Source organism: Enhydra lutris, unplaced genomic scaffold, assembly GCF_002288905.1.
Source record: "Enhydra lutris kenyoni isolate GAN:26980312 unplaced genomic scaffold, ASM228890v2 scaffoldscaffold18, whole genome shotgun sequence".
NCBI classification, from domain to species: Eukaryota; Metazoa; Chordata; class Mammalia; order Carnivora; family Mustelidae; genus Enhydra; species Enhydra lutris.
The window spans coordinates 19,948,374-19,964,771 of NW_019154102.1; the positions used below are offsets into that span (position 1 = coordinate 19,948,374).

At 45.9% G+C, this 16,398-nt stretch overlaps 1 protein-coding gene across 1 annotated transcript in view; it reads left to right on the forward strand.

Moving 5' to 3' along the window:
* Positions 1 to 16,398, forward strand: part of LOC111148137 (anthrax toxin receptor 1) — a 214,462-nt gene that overhangs the window by 162,372 nt on the left and 35,692 nt on the right. The window contains exon 17 of the mRNA XM_022504562.1: positions 3,271 to 3,351. Within this exon, the coding sequence (XP_022360270.1) occupies positions 3,271 to 3,351 (81 nt within the window). The remainder of the gene's footprint in view (positions 1 to 3,270; positions 3,352 to 16,398) is intronic.

Sequence of the window (16,398 nt, forward strand, 5' to 3'; positions counted from 1 at the left end):
CAGGTAGAGGCTGAAAAGACCTTAGCCAAGAGGTAGGAAGGAGCAGGCAGAGGCTGGAGGCACTGAGGCCAAGGGAGAGTGTGCAGAAGGGAGAGGCCCAGTGCATCAGATCTCCAAATTGAGTAAAATGAGGCCCAGCCATGGCCAAGGCATTTGGCACTTGGGATCCATGGGTGGCCTGAGCAGGTGCAGCTTTGATGGAGTGTTGTGGCTACCAAACACTGCCAGAGAGGCCAGACCATGGCAGGCTGGAGGGCGATGAGAAGTGTGGCCCGAGCAAAGGGAGGAAGGGGTTGGAGGAGCACAGAATGGAAGACCGGTAAAGTTCACATTATCGGATTCTTACACTCTGTATTGTGTTTTTTAATTTCTGCAGAGCCTCCCAGATGATCATTTTAACGACTTTCCCATGATCACAGATAACATTTAATGAATACTTTTCTATGAGAGGAGTATCTAACTCCAATATCTAATTGTAGGCCTTTATAACAAGTCTATCGGGTAGATGGTACATTGTGGTCCATTTTAAAGATGAGAAAGGTGAGGCTTAAGGAGCTGAACCAGCTTGCCTGAGGCTGCAGACCCGGGAGGGGCAGACCCAGAATACAAACTCAGGTTGTCTGAATTGTCCCTTTGTGCTTAAGTATCAAACTACGACCCGCTGCCACCAGAAAACCTGACTTCCTGCTGATTCTTGTGGTATGACACACCTAGGGGGGCTTTACTCTTTTGCTCTGCGTGTAGCTTTAGCTTTAAATTTCTGCAGATAATCTTCCAGCCCAGTCTCATTGCTCCTCCGGTGCAAAGCAGTTGAGTAATTAGCACACAGAACACTGTGGGTGGGCTGATTCGCAAGGACAAATACTGGGAGTCCCCCAAAATAGCGAAAGAAAAGAGGCATCCGTCCAGGAAACCCACCTGGTTTTATCCTGAAATATAAATGCTTATCCCAAGGAATCTTAAAGGAAAACATTTAACTGGTGATTGAAATAGTTTAATGCAAAAAACCAGGCTGAACACAGCAGCAGTCCCATCCAGCTTTTAAAATATTTTTAGAGGCTTTCATAAATACTTCACCAAAAGAGATGAGAAACATGACACTTAGCAAGACAAAGTTTAACCCACAAGAACTTGAGCAAGAGTTGATAGAGATTCAAGAGCAGACTTTTTTGTATTTGTATATAACCCACCAGAAAACAAGGCCAGAGCATGAAATCTTCAGGATGATATTCTTAAAATTGGTGCTTCTGCCTCAAAAGCTTTGTGTCAAGCAACGTGAAGGGCTCTGGATTTCCCAGCCTTTTGGCATCATCCTGTAGAGACCCCTTCAGCTGATGGCCTTCAAACATGTCTCGCTGAGACCCCAGCAGGAAGCACAGTTCGGCCCAGTATGTACCTGTGTGTGCGTTGTGTGTGCACACAAACACCAACCATATACATGCCCAGACAAATTTAACTGATATGAATTTGTCACAAAATGATAGTTATCTTCACCATGGGCAAACGGCTCAAGTATTTCCCCTCCGCTTCTATTTTACTTCTTAAACATTTTGGTCCTAATACACAACATTGTTTCATGGGGGCTTGAAGAGTTGCAACCAAGAAGTTAGAAACCCTATTCTAAAGGATCTAAGTTCAAGTACTCCAGCCAGAAAGATGTGCACGGGGAAGAATCTATGGTTGTATAATAGAAAGTATGCAAACTTTAGAATTACGCAGCTGTGGGGTCCAGTCGCACCTCTCCAATTTACAAGCTGTGTGCCTAGGCAAATTAGTTGTTAGTCTGACCTTCTGTTTCCTCTCCCTAATCCTTTTGGACTTTGCCAGAAGACCCTTGTGATAGCACCTAGCCCAGCAATTAGAAGCACTGAATTCAGTCATTCATCCAACTAATATCTACTGAGCGCCCAATGCTCTCCTAGGACGGGACAGACAGCAATTTACAAACCCAGCTGACACCTCTGCTCTCCTGGAGTTGACATTCCAGTTGGCAGAGACAGACAATAGGCAAATAAACATAGAATATGTCAGGGATTAATAAGGGCTACATCAGTTTGTTGCTGCTGTAATAAGCTACCACTAACTTAGTGACTTAAACCAAACCTATCATTCTATAGTTCTGAAGGACAAAACCCCAAAATACGTCTCACTAGGTTAAAATTAAGGCAAGGCCAGGGCTACATCTCTTCTGGAGGCTCCAGGAGAGAATCCATCTCTCTGCCTTTCTAGAGTCTAGAGACTGCCCACATTCATTGATTTCTGGCCCACTTCCCTCTCCAAAGCAGCCATGAGTTGAATCTTCCTCAGAGGTATCACTCTGATTCTCCATCTGTTGGCACAACTTTTCAGACCCTGACCCTCCTGCTCTATTAAGGCTCTATCCACATGGTTACATTGGGTCCACCTGCATAGTCCAGGATAACCCCCCCAACCCCGCTGAGATCCTTAACTTAATCATATTTTCAAAGTCCTTTCTGCCTTGGAAGATAATATATTAAAGGTTAATAGAGCAAAGCTAAATAAATGTCATTGTCTCCTTTTAGTATTTGCAGCAGGGGAAATCGGCCTCCTTCAACATGGCTGGGGAACAAGAATGGCCAAAGGGAGTAGACTCCCTTCATCACACACTGAAAACTTCAGCACTCACAGACCCACTCTTCCCAGATTCAACCCACTACCTACAACTCCAAAGGGGTTGTGATCTGGGATGTTTGGTCATCTGTCCCTCGAGCCTGGGATACCTGAGCAAGTCCTAGTGAGCAAGTGCTGAGTGAGCCTAGGGGACAGCCAGGGATCTGCATCCCAGGGGCCTTTCATTGGTCTTGCTCCATTGACATTTCTGTTTAGTAATTTTCCTGAATTTGTTATCATTGCTTCATTCGTGAACTCTGGGCATTAAGTGGGAAGAAAAAACGTCAGTGGAAGTTGGAAGGATACACCCATGGTGTAAGGATATGGCCGGAAATGTGGTAAAAGCAAAAGCTGAGAGCCCGAATGAACTCTGTGTTTGGAAATCTGAGGTTGCCCCCTAGTCTCAGGTGTACCCTCATGAGCACAGAGCCTTCTGTTATGGGTCTCTTCTCCCCCTACATTCCTGCAGGCCCCTGAACTTAGGGCCTGGAGAGTCACTTAGCCTTTACAACCACATTGCCAGTGGTATGTTGTTCACATGACTCAAGAAGCATGGAAAGTTCTACATGTCTGTGCTGGCCACTGCTCTGGTTTCATTTGTAACCTGGGTACATTTGTTTTTGTTTTTGCCTTTTGCAGGGAAAACTGGATGCCTTGTGGGTCCTATTAAGGAAAGGATATGATCGTGTGTCTGTGATGCGTCCACAGCCGGGAGACACGGTAGGATTCATTCATGGTGTCACACACACATTGTTTTTCTCTCTCCCTCTGACTTCTTTGAACTAGAATAACTCCATATATATGCAGCTATTATTTTATTTTATGAGAAAACAGATACTAATTCTAAAAATTCTGGTTTCGATAAGACCTTGAGTGTTGTTTTTTTCTGGAAAGGATTTTGACAGAAATAAGTCAAGTTAAACTTCCTAGGACTTGAGCTTCTTAATTTATAGGTACAATGAGTGAAAGAGGCAAGGCTGGCTCTTGCCTAGGCTGTGCCAGGATAGAGGCCTGCTGTTCCCCAGAGCAGTGGCTTATGGTGACCAGCAAGATGCCAGAGCCACAAGATGGGATGAGGAAATAGGGGCCACAGAAAACTCCCACAAACTTCCATCAGGTATTGGGCCCAACTAGTCCAAGATCTCAGAAGGGCCTTCTGCCCTGGTGAGGATTTGCCCCAAATGGTCAGGCCCAAGCATGGAGAGTCTCCAACTAAGAGGAGGCAGAAAGGGAGGAGCCAGCAGAGACCCTTAGGAACCATTTGGCCCATCTTCATTCTGTCAATGAGAAAATGAAGGACAAGAGAAGCTGAGTAACTTGTGTTCACATAACAAAAATGCTAGAAACAGCTCCAGTTCTGCCGAAATCACATTGTTGCTCTGTCTTCTTGTAAGAGCTCGTCTCTCATCCCTAAACTTTATAAAACAAAGCTTGGGACCAAGTTCTCCCTCAACTCTCAGCAAACTACATCTTCCATCCATTTCTCTGGGAGTCAGACACATTAACCCAAAAGCAAAATAAAGGTGTCTGACTTGGAACCCCTTCCAAATCAGATAAAGAATTTCCTTTAGGCAGGAGAACTCCAGGCAAGTTACTTAAACTCTCTGAACTTCAGCTTTACAAAGTAGATGATACATTGGTTGGTTGGAGAAGGTAATGTTTGTAAAGAATTTGGTCCAGTGGTGAACATACAGTTATACTCAAGCAATGGCAAATATAACTGTCGTTATTTATTTCATCCTTTTTTACCATCTGTGAAGGGCTGATGCATAAACTCAAAGCATACTGCAATTGATGTCTATCAGGCGTACCCACTTGTTTACCCTGCTCACTCTTCAACATGGGACAACTCATAAAACCCAAGAGCACAGCCTACCAGGCAGGCCCCTCCCCTCTTCCTATGCACCTAGCTTATGGCTGAGAGATATGGTCTAAAGTTTCAAAGCTTGTGCAATTTGCCCTTCCTGTCTCCAGGTTGTGGCAGGGACAGCAAGCAAGTATGACATGCAAGAAACCAGGTCATATAAATGCGGACCTGACATGGCTCTTATGTCATGTGGAATTCGTAGTTTGTCTGTGAAAGGCCATAAGGACACACTGAGATAGCAAATTTTAAAGTACAAAGTCTACAGTTAACAGAAGTGAGCCTAGGCTGTAAACTTGGTAAACTTGGGGTGGTGTTTGGCCTTATACATCTGGTTTCTGTGGGAAATTAAGAAGTTTTTTCAGCATGCTTGACCCTCATCTAACAGATGAAGAAAGAAAACAATTAGATACCTAAACTCAGGTTCAGCGGTACTGTTTTTTTGTGACAGAATATGCTGGTCAATTATACAAGCCCATTTCTTCAGAACACCTGAGAAACATCTCCGCTAAGATTTGTTAACATTCCATCCCCCACTGACCGGTTTGGCAGAAATATATTCATAAGCTGAGTCAACCTGAGAAGTCATAGGGGATGGTGTCATGGATAAGATACAAGAACCAACAGTGTTTGGCAGGAAAAGGCCAAAGGGATAAGTCCAACAACAATAGGATATCCTCTAATGAATTACACCTAGACTGAATCTCCTATTTGAGAATTTTGAATGAAAGTTTGTGTTAACATTTGAAGATGTGCTCTACACTTTTAAGAAACACAATACTGCCTTGAGTTTTCATTCTCTGATCACACAAAGTAATAGATTTGAAGTACAGAAGGTCTAAGAATTAGGATACAATTGACCATATTCTCAGCGCTGTTCCAAATGGATTATTGTCCCGCCTACTTTTAAATGGGCTTTCTTGATAGAAATCCTAATAAAATTTTAAGACACATGGGAAAAACAGAAGCTGAGAACTGTGTCCTTGTAATCATGACGAGGCCCCAGACATCTTGACGTATGCATGGAGTTACGCAAGGAAGGTCACAGAATAGGTAGGAAGGGACCAAAGCTGCCTTATGGCAACTCGGGAAAGAATTCCAAGGGAGGGAGGATGATGTTCTAGCTTTGTCTACATGCTTATTCTTTTTTGTTTTGCATAACTTCAGGAGACTCACTACAGATCTGCATCACTTACACGGTGATGACTCTGTAAGAATTCCTCAGCCCTGATTTATGGGGCTGACCACATTTTCCATAAACTCGAAATGACTACATCCAGGCATGTGCTCATGAACAAGAGTCACAGGTTCTGAATTTTTCCTTTAAAACAAAAACAAAAACAAAAATCACCTAATTACATTCTCCGTTGCATTCTGAATTGTTTCAAACACATGTTGACCTCACAGAAACCTGGCAGTTCTCCCTTCTCTGTTCCTGTCTGCCCCATCCTCCCCACAGTTAACCCACCCCAGCCCTGCAGAGGCAGACAGGGGCCCACCAACAGAGCCTTTGAGGCTGCCTGCCCAAGGAGACTCCAGCCTCCACCGCAGAGCTGAGGGCTACAGAGGCTGGAGCCCAGAGCTACACCCTTCCCCGGGACTGGCGCCCACCGCCTCAGAGCCGTCCAAGCCCCAGGTCAGGGAAAACATGAATGGGACCACAGCAAGAGACATGAGCTTCCAGTCTGCCTTCTCTCCCACCCATCTCCCTCCCCCGCCCCCCTGCTTCCTTTTTCTTCCTGGGGTGGGCTCACAGTCCTATTGCTCCTTGGTACCCACCAGGAAAGCCTTGGGCCAATACACAAGAGAAGGTGCCAGAAGAAACCACTTAAGTAGCAAACCAGCAACACATCTTATCCTAAAATGTAGAGTTCACTAAGCACATGATACCCTTTGCTGGAACCATCCCCCTGCCTCCAATATATAACTGTTCTATGCTTTTTCTAAAATACATATCTCAATGTGACATTCTGAGACTTCAGACTTGCAAAGACCAGGAAAAACCCATCAAAAATAACTTGACTTAGAAAGAACACCCTAATTTCAAATGCAAGGATATAAGGGAACTTCAGAGATCAGGTTTCATGGAATCCAGTGATTTTCAACGTGGTTGCACATTGTGATCACCTGGGGAGCTTTAAAACACTGACATGCTGTGTGGGGGTTGGCGGGGGACTAGATGACTCAGTCGATTGAGCATCCAACTCCTGGTTTTGGCTCAGGACTTGATTTCAGGGTGGTGGGATTGAGCCCCGCATCAGGCTCTGTGCTCAGCGGGGAGTTTGCTGAAGATTCTCATTCACTCTCTCCCTCTGTCCCTCTCCTGCCAGCACTCACTCTATCTCTGTAAAATAAATAAATAAATCTTAAAAAACTAAAAAACAAAAACACTGACCCCGGGATCCCACCCCAAAGGTTTTATTTCATTGATCTGGGATGATGTCTGGACACTGGGATTTTAGAAGCTCCCCCAGGTGTTCTAATGGCAACCAGGGTTAAGAATCAGTGATCTGGTCCAATTCCCTATTTTTCATCCAAGACAGCATCTTCCCTTTCCTTCTCCATCAATTTGAAGGCAACTCTCCACACTCCTTCCGAGCCCTGTGCCTATGTCTCACAGGCATAAGGGAGATGGATGATGACTGTTTTCATGGGCTTTCACTAGGCCCTTTCCTACCAGGAAGATTAACATCAGTTTGGGCCCCTATCTTATTGTTACTGCTTAGGGGAAAAAGATGGAAAAGAGGAACTGTAACTCTAGTTTTTTCTGGATGGAATTCAATGGATATATTGACCAGTCTAACCCCTCCCCTGTTGTTTTTACCTCCATTTGGGCCATCCCCCTTCATGTGCTCTGGGAGGGACCCACTAGAACTGGCTGTCTTCTTTGTTTTCATCTCTTCTGTCTCTCCCAGATCTGACAGCGGGAGGCCGGTACATTCCATTACTATCAGCAAAAACAAAAAACTCAGGCACACTCTGAGCCTATCTGGCAAGGCTGGGCCTCCTTGCCATCTGAAGAGACCCGAGACCCCAGGAAACACACACGTAAATGTACATAAACAATGTTTGAAACTTATCTGAAGCTCAGCCCCAGAGGTTGTGAAATCCTCTCCTGGAGCTCCAGCCCCTGGCTGCTGTCTGTGCAGCTGTTTCCAATAAGGGAGTGAGGCCGGCCACATGGGCACCAAGCCTCCCTACTGGCACTGAGGCCAGAGTGAGCCGAGGCAGGTTATCTCAGAGGGCAGAGAGTGTGCTCAGCCCAGTCCTTCGAGAGCAGATGAGCCACCTGAGCAACTCAGAGATTGTGTCTATGCTGTACCCCCACCCCTTTGCCCTGCTGTCCACATTCCCTGTATTACCTCTTTCTTCTTCTGTCTTTAACTTGGCTGCCTTCCCTCAAGCATTCTTTGATCAAAAATCTATTAAGCTCCCACTAAGAACCCATCACGGTGCTGGGCACTAGGGATATCGATTAGAACAGGCCTGAATTTTGGCTTCCTGGAAGTGAGTGTAGGACTTGGAGGAGAAGGGAGGGCCAGGCATTGTATTGACCGCAGGTGGTTCTAGAAGCACAAACCCATTCACAGTCATTTGGAGAATGAGAATGATCTCTATTCACAGAGCAGCGACTGAAGCTTAGGGTAGGATATTAACTTTGCCAAGGGCACACTGCTGGTAAGGTTACAAGATTTAGTCCCTTAGTGCCCGCGATTCTTGGTCACACCACTTCAAAGAATGAAGAGGTGGACCAGACCAAGAGTGGTGGGCAGAAAGGCAAGGTGTACCGAGCGATAAGACAAAGCTCCCGGAGAGGGAGGGGACCTGAGAGGGTTGCCATTTGGGCATTCAGATCTAGGAGTTTTTATAAGCTCTTTTACAGAACTATCTTGAGCAAGCTGAGTGGGGGTCCCCTGTGGATTGGCTGCTACCGTGTGCCAATTAGGGCTTTCATCATGCACCTGTCTACCTATTGGGTTCTTGTTCATGTGTTGATGGTCTTTTGGGGCTGACACGTGGGGATGAACTGCCTCGACCTGTGACAGTGACCGATGTTTTATGGTTAATTGTCTTGTCTCAGGATGTCTTGCAAAAGTTACTTCTGCAGAGGTTGCCAGACAGGAAGCTGTTGAGGTCTCGTTTGAGCTGTGAAACAGGATGCTGGTGCAGTTTCGTCTTCACATCCCGGCTCCCTGTTTTCTTGTTGGGGACCCGGGCCCCGACTACCCAAGTGTCCAGCTAACTCCTAACAGTAAGGGGCAGAGCGGGGGGCTTGAATCCAGGAATGTTGGATACTGGAGATCCTCAAGTCCTTGACACGCTCAGCAGATATTTGTTGAGTGTCTTCTGTGAGATGAGCACGGGCTTTGTGCTGGCTGTTCACTGACTAACAAGCAGGATTCTCACCCTGAAAGAGCAGGGACACACAGTCAAGTCTCCAAACATTGCCTGCGTGAAAGGCTGTGTGAGGGAGCGGAGCACAGGAGGCATGAGGGATATGCCCAGAAAGGGCATGTCACCAGACCAGAGTAAAAACCAGCTTCTAGGAGTGACATTTAAGCTGAGGGCAGAAGGAGACTTGAGAAGGGAGGAGATCCTAGAGAGAAGGAAGCTTGAGCAAGGACCCCAGGCTGGGCTTCTGGCTCCTTCCAGGAGACACAAGGAGTGAGGTGTGGCGGAGGACAGAATGTGAAGCAGTGGGAGGAGGCCATGGGGGGTGTTGGTCATGACAGCCCACTCCAAGGACAGTGGAGAATAACAGCAAGTGTTTTAAGCAGGGGCGTGATCGGATTTGTGTTTTAGAGCAGTCTGGCCAGCTACGGCAGGGAGTTGGTGGCGGGGAGAGGGAGTGAGCCAAAGCAGTGGCAAGCAAGGGGGAGAGACTGGATTCCAGAGGTGCTGAGGAAACACAACGACTGGGTTTGGTGACTGGGTGTAGAAGAGGATGAGAGAGAGTGAAGTGTTAGGAAGGAACTCCAGAGTTTGGTGTGAGCTGGCAGTGATGCCACCAGGATGAGGACAGGAAGAGGAGAGCTTGGCGAGGGAAGACAGGAACCAGGTAGCCTGTGTGGACAAGGAAGAGAAGTAGGTTAAGCAGTGAACCCCAAGGGTCATGTCCTGCAAGTCATGGTGGGGAAAGAAAAAGGGGACAAGAAGGAAACTAACAAAGACCAGCCAGGGAACAAAAAAGTGCAACAGGAGAGCCTGGGGTCGTGGAAACTGAGAGAGGAAGACTCATCACTGAGGAGCATGGAGTCAACAGGGTCAAGTGATACAAAATTCGGATGCAAGCTGCTACCAGTCCTTTAATTAGATTAGCACTAAGAAGGTTATGGTGACCTTGGTGACCTAGGTTCAGAGGAATGATGGAGCCAGGAGGGAAGCTTCGTGGAAAATGGGAGGGGAGATCCAACCGTAGCTGCAGGAGCACTAGAGTTGAAACTATGTGGGCTCGCAGTGGCCCCCAGCATTTGAAGACAGAAGGCAATTAGTTTCCTCCCAAGTACTGCTTATAGATATACTTTGGAAAATACTGCTCAGTCCAGTGGATTCTCCCACTGTGATCATCTCCTATGACATTCTTTTTACCATTTCTTGCGCTCACCAAAAATGTGTTTGTTTAGTTAATAGAGTTTTTGCCCTTATCTTTTCTTACCTTTTTTAAGATTTTATTTATTTATTTGACAGAGAGAAACACACAAAGAAAAGGAACACAAGCAGGGGGAGTGGGAAAGGGAGAAGCAGGCTTCCCGCCAAGCAGGGAGCCCGATGCGGGGCTTGATCCCAGGACCCTGGAATCATGACCTGAGCAAAAGGCAGACACTTAACAACTGAGCCACCCAGGCGCCCCATATCTTTTCTTTATTAAGTTGTGATCATACTGTATATGATTTAGTATTGAATTCTTTAATTTAATCCTATAATCATAAGGGGGAACAATTTTTTAAAATCACTTGGGTTCCTAAGCAATTAGGATAATTAAAAATCACTGTTTTATGTGTGCTGGTAAGACATTCCTTCCTGCATATGGGCCACTTTAAAGCAGATGTATGTCTGTGTAAAGAAATAAACATTCCCACTTGAACCGCTCATTGGTGAAACAACAGATCCAACTGACTTAAGCACCACATGTCCGATTTCTAACACACACCCAAACAACCTGGGGAAAATGGACAATGTGGGCATCCAGAATAAAAAGATTGGTTGACCTTCTATGAGAAGTTCGCCTAGATTCTGCCGTTCTTTTTACACCCAACCTGGGGCTTGAACTCATAACCCCAAGATCAACGAGTTGCACACTCCACTGACTGGGCCAGCCAGGCGCCAAGATCCTGCGGTTGTTACCAGTCATTTCCTTTTCATAAAGAAGCCTTTTGCATTTGAAACTCCTAACTTCAGTTTTCCTCTGAAGTTGTTTCATTGTGTCTCTAGTAAACTCTTCTGACAACACTGATTGTCGAAAATAAAATGACCAGAGCAAACCCAAGAGCTGGAAATGTCTACCTCATTCGTTAGGCATGACCACTGTCAGCACACGGCTGTTAGGATGCCATGAAGGGCTCTGTGAAAAGGCAGACAAGCGTGAGACATGGTCGTGACATGGACAGTTCAGCAGACAGAACAGATGGCCGTCAAGGTCACTCTCTGGACAGAGAGAGCTGAAGGAACTGAGAGCAGCAGAGAAAGGGCCACCACTGGCAGTCTGAGGGGACAGGAGGCCTCCCCAGGGACAGGACTTGCCCTGCGCGGTGAAGGCAAGTTGGGACTTAGTCAAGCAGACAGGGTGTGGAAGGGGTACCTGAGGTAGCAGGTGTCCCAGAGCCACGATGCAGCCCTCTCAGTGCCTGTGGCCAACAACAGTGAGAACACATCCCAGGCTGGAGAGAAGGGAGCACACAGTCCCCTGCAAATGCTGTAAGGTGCACATGGATGACATTTTGCCATATTGATGTGCACCTAATTCTATAACCAATGCAAGCCAATCTTCACCTGGAATAAATGTTATGGTGCCAAAGCATATTGTATTTTAAGAAATTTTATCTAATACAAGTTTGACCAAATATTAATAGCGTTTTTAATGTATATGTATAATTGGGCCACAGATGTCTTGCCTTAGAGAGCAGCCAGATTGGCAGTTGTTCAACCAAAGCTCAGGAACTACGGGTCTAATGTGTTGGGAACTAGTTAAAAGGCTGTTGCACTGACACGTGCATGGATGGGGAAGCTTGAATTTAAATGGTGACACAGGGAACGAAAAGACAGAGATGGCTCTCTCTGAAACTAGCAGCAGCATTGTGTGGAGAAAAAGATCAATCATTTTGGCATCGGAAGGCCTAGGTTAGATCCCAGGGCTACCTTGTGGCCTCAGCTAAGTTTCTCAGCCTCACCGAGCTTCACTTTCCTTGTGCACAAAAGTGATCTAATAATCCCTACTTCTTTAGGTGTTGTCAGGATTCCATAAAATGACAAATATAAATAATTCAAATAGATGGGAGTTCATTTTCTTTCCTTCCTTTCCCCAGAAAATTGCAGTCGAGAAGTTAGTTACATCTCAGCAAGAATAAAAACTTCTCCAAATTAGTCTCTTATGTTTAAATTAGCATTGACTTAAGAGAACCAAGTAATCTACAAATTGAAGTCTTTTTGTGAAGGTCAATTTTTTCTTGCCCAATAAACTGTGATTTTATATTGGCTTTTTACATTGAGGATCTTCAAAATTTCTATCGGTGTCTAACACCAGCCTGGAAGGGCCCAGCAAATCTGGAGAGAAAGTCCAACTTGCTGGCCACTGACTTCTGACCTTTTTAGCCTTTTGTAAGAGAGGAACATTTAAGAAAAGGAAAAGAAAAGCAAATTATAGGAAATGTTCCTAGAGGGTGTGATTTATTTTGGCAGAGTCCCTTCCTTGGATATTTGAATTCTCAGTAGTATTTATTCAGTTCTCACCCTTGGAAATCTTTCCTTCACTGTCTCATTGGAGAGGGACATGAGTACTTAGAATTCTTGGCTTACTTTCCTGAATTTAAAAAAGAAAAAGTTCAAGACACCCAATGTCCCCAGCGAAAACCAAACTGTACCCAAAACCTGCAAAGTTGACTGTTTTCAGAGAGAAGTCAAACCCAAAGTTGATGCTGCAAAATATACCATCCTGAGTTTTTTTGCTTTTTTGTACCAACTTCCTTCCCCACAGTAGGGAGGTCTCTCTAAATAAATGGAGGTGCAGGTAGCTGATGCGGTTAAAGGCTCTCCCCCTCCCTCAACTCCCTCTGCCTCTCTCTTCCAGTCCCCCCACACGTACACACTCACACACCCATCGTCATCATCATCAGCATCATCATTTTACAGCTTCTCTTAGGACTTCCGCGTTTGAATTGCCTCATCTCCCAAACAGCTGCAGCAACAGAAGGTCAAGTCCTGGTATTGAGTTGCAAATAGCAAACAGAGAAATAAATACTAGAGGCTGAACAAGACAGGGCTGGCTCATAAAGACACCTCTGTTCAAATTCTCTGACCTTATTTTTTCCTTCCAAACAATCAGGATCAAGCAAGGAAAGGGTTGGTTCTAGAGTCAGAATTGCACCCAAGCATGTAACATTTTAGGAAGTTCTCTACTTTGTTCAAACACGATGTTTAGGTCTAGTCACTTGGCTGCCACCAGCCTGTCCCTCCAGCTGGGGATACTGGGAAAGATCATCTCCAGGGACAGTCTGCGACTCTGAGATAGACTAAGTTGAGAATCCTCCTAAACCCAGCTGGTGGGGAGGTCTCTTCTGGCCAGAAGTGTGGGTTGAATCATAGATGGCAAAAGCTGACCTAGGAGATAGCCTTCCAGAATTCGCAATGTGGAGAGGAGTCAGCCTCCTGTAGGATATCCAGCACTCCCAAATACATTTTCTTACTCCCTCCATAGCACCACCTTACTTTCTCTCCCTTTTGCATCTTGGGAAGATGAGGCTTGGATAATAAGGTTCTTGCTTTCTTTAGGGTCACAAAGGGAATTAGTGGAAATGGCAAGATGAGACCCCACCTGCCCTCCGCTGCCTGGCCCTTCTGTCCTCGCCCCGGGCTGGGAACAAAGGACAGGGGTCGTGAATGGGCTTGGTCTCTCAAAGAGAAGGTGGAACAAGACCCATTTTCGAAAAGCAGAGCAAGTTCCTGTCACCTGACCACCTCCCTTTTTGTCCTCCTACCTCTCCTACCTCCCAACACCTTTCCATTTATATCCTGCCCAAGGTGACATAACCAGTAATGTCCTCCCACACTGGCCCCACTCTCCCACATTGCACTGTTCTCCCAAAGTACTTCATGCTCTTTGCCCTTCCTGATTCTACCTCTCCCTGCCTCCCGTTAGCCCCCAATATCATGCGTAGGACAGAGCGTGCCTGCTCATTCCCCCATCGGGTCTTGAGCTCCTTCTCTATAGCGGCACCAAGCTGTGTGGCAGGGATTTAGCATGAATGAGGCAGGGTCCCTGCCCTTGTGCAGCACACACGGGAGTAGTCAGGAAAGCCCTGAGTTGTACTCGATGTGATAAGTGGTATGGAAGGGGGCTATGTGGGATTCTGTGGGAGCGTAGAGCGAGGAGCTATAACCCAGGCTAGAGGCTCAGGGAAGACCTACAAAAGCAGAGACCATTTGACTGAGCTCTCCCTGTGAAGGAAGGGATGAGCCCTTCTGGTTGGGAGGAACAGCAGAAGTGAAGCCCCAGGTAGGAGAGGAAGGGAAAGAGGAGGCCCAGGCTGACCTTGGAGAGAGGAAGGAGAAAACAGTCTCATCCCCCACTCCTGGCTCTGGCTTCTCCACCCTTCTGTCTGCTCCCATCTTTTGTGTGCTCAGCACTCAGCTGCAGCCCCACTTTCTCCAAGAGGCTCCCCGAGTCCCAGCTCATTGTCTGGCCCCTCCTTCCGCTGTGCTCACAGCTACTGCCAGGAAGTTCAGCACCTTTTGAGCTTAAAGTCAATACTGACTTTTCATCCTGAATAAGCTGTGATTTTAGGAAAAAGATCACAGCTCTTTTTTTTTTTTTTTCCCATTTTCTCTTATAGCCTTGAGGACGTGGCTCAATTTGCCTTCTTGTCCCAGGAATTGTCACTCTCTGCAACCCCAAGGTGGTCACAGCTGTTTGTAAACTTCTTTGATGTTCCCTGTGTAAGCACCAGCATTTGCACTTTCCTAGTGGGCAAAGATGTCTCAATAAACCCTCTGCCTTTTAATGAGGAGAGAGAGTTCATACTGTCTTCTAGAAGCATCTTCTGGTAAAATGAGGCTTAATACAGGTTATCAAAACGTTAGAATTTCATTACAACCGCATTCATACTTTTTGTCACTGCCATTTATTAATACCTTTCAGGGGAAAAACAACTCTCTGACTTTACTAGTCTCACTCCACAAATTCATTTCTTACGATATTTACTTAACGTCTCCACGTTTTCCCATTTTTTCTTTTTGGCTAAAACCATGGAGAGCAAAGTCGTGTTCAGAATCCACAATGCTAGCCGAGCTGGCTCCAGGGATGCTTACTCCTCTAGCATTCGGCATCTCTCTGCCTTCTTGAGCTTCCTCCCAACATCTGGATTGGGTTGCCCCATTGAAGAGTGTGGCCTCAGAGGCTGATGCCCAGGCTTTGGCCATGGTCACAGGCATACCAACTTTTCAAGGCCTCTGACTTGAACACAAGCTCTAAATGGGAGTGAATCTTCAGTAAGCTTTTCCATATTCACTACTGCTCACTGAAGGTGATATGTAATGGTAAATTCCTAAATGTCACGGCGTCTGGAAAATGGGACATCATAACAGACATCCATTCACTTCTAGTGGTACAACTAATAAAACTGAGCCCACTGGAAATTCCACCATGGGGTCATCCCTGTTGTTGCACAAGACAGAGTACCCCTTCTTTCTCTTTCTAGCAAGGAAAGTAGTTCTGATTAAGAAAGGTGGAGTTCCTTAGACATGGAGATAGAGAGAAAGGAGACTGAGTGTCTTGTCCTTTGGTGGTAGGAGCAAGCTACCAGAGTGTCTGAAGCCATTGCCTCAATAACCCCACCATGTCTGTAGACCTAGGGGTGTTGTGTGGTTCTCCAAAGAGAGCCAGGGCATCTGCAGAACTGAGGCCACCTTCCATGCCTGTAAACAGTAAGCATCCCTTAAATGAGGAATAATTCCATGAGAGCTCCCTGTAGACCATGTGGGAGACCATTGTGCCCCATCAGCCACACTAGGTTGTCCTACACCCAACCTCTGTGGGGGGCCTAATGTTGCAGATATGTTTGCTCATGGATCAAAACCTCATCTCTTGGCAAAATTGGACCTTAGAGGTAATTAGCATCCAGCCAACAACCCATGAGTCTGCAGTCCACACCAGGCCACTCACAAGTAACATGGATGGAGGCTTCCAAAAGGTTTAACCTGCCCACGAGAAAATTCCAGTCTCATCCAGCAGCACAGCTGTCCTCTCAGTTAGCTGTAGACTCTAATGCTGGAAGGAATGTTCTTCCCCTCGGAGGATCATCAAGGACCAGGTTTTGATGCCTATCCCTTATAATATTCACCCAACCCATGTCCAACAGTCCAAGACTATATAATAGATTATTGTTCTCTAAGGAGAACTTTATTCTTTAATAATTTCCTTTCTCTCTCCAGCCCATTCTTTTGAGGACATGTTTAGTCCTAATCCATCTCCAAGAAGACTTCTTTTGTTTTTAATGGCAACAATTTGATCATTGAAATTCTCTACCTTTGTAAACCATGGAACAAACTGTCCCTCCCTGAAGAAACACAGTTTCTCATAAATCTTCCCCAGAAACACCAGGGTTAGAGGAGAGAAACATGAATTCATTTTAAATGAGTAATCTTCCCAACTGTCACTTCCAGAAGATAGATAAATGCAGAGATGATAGATG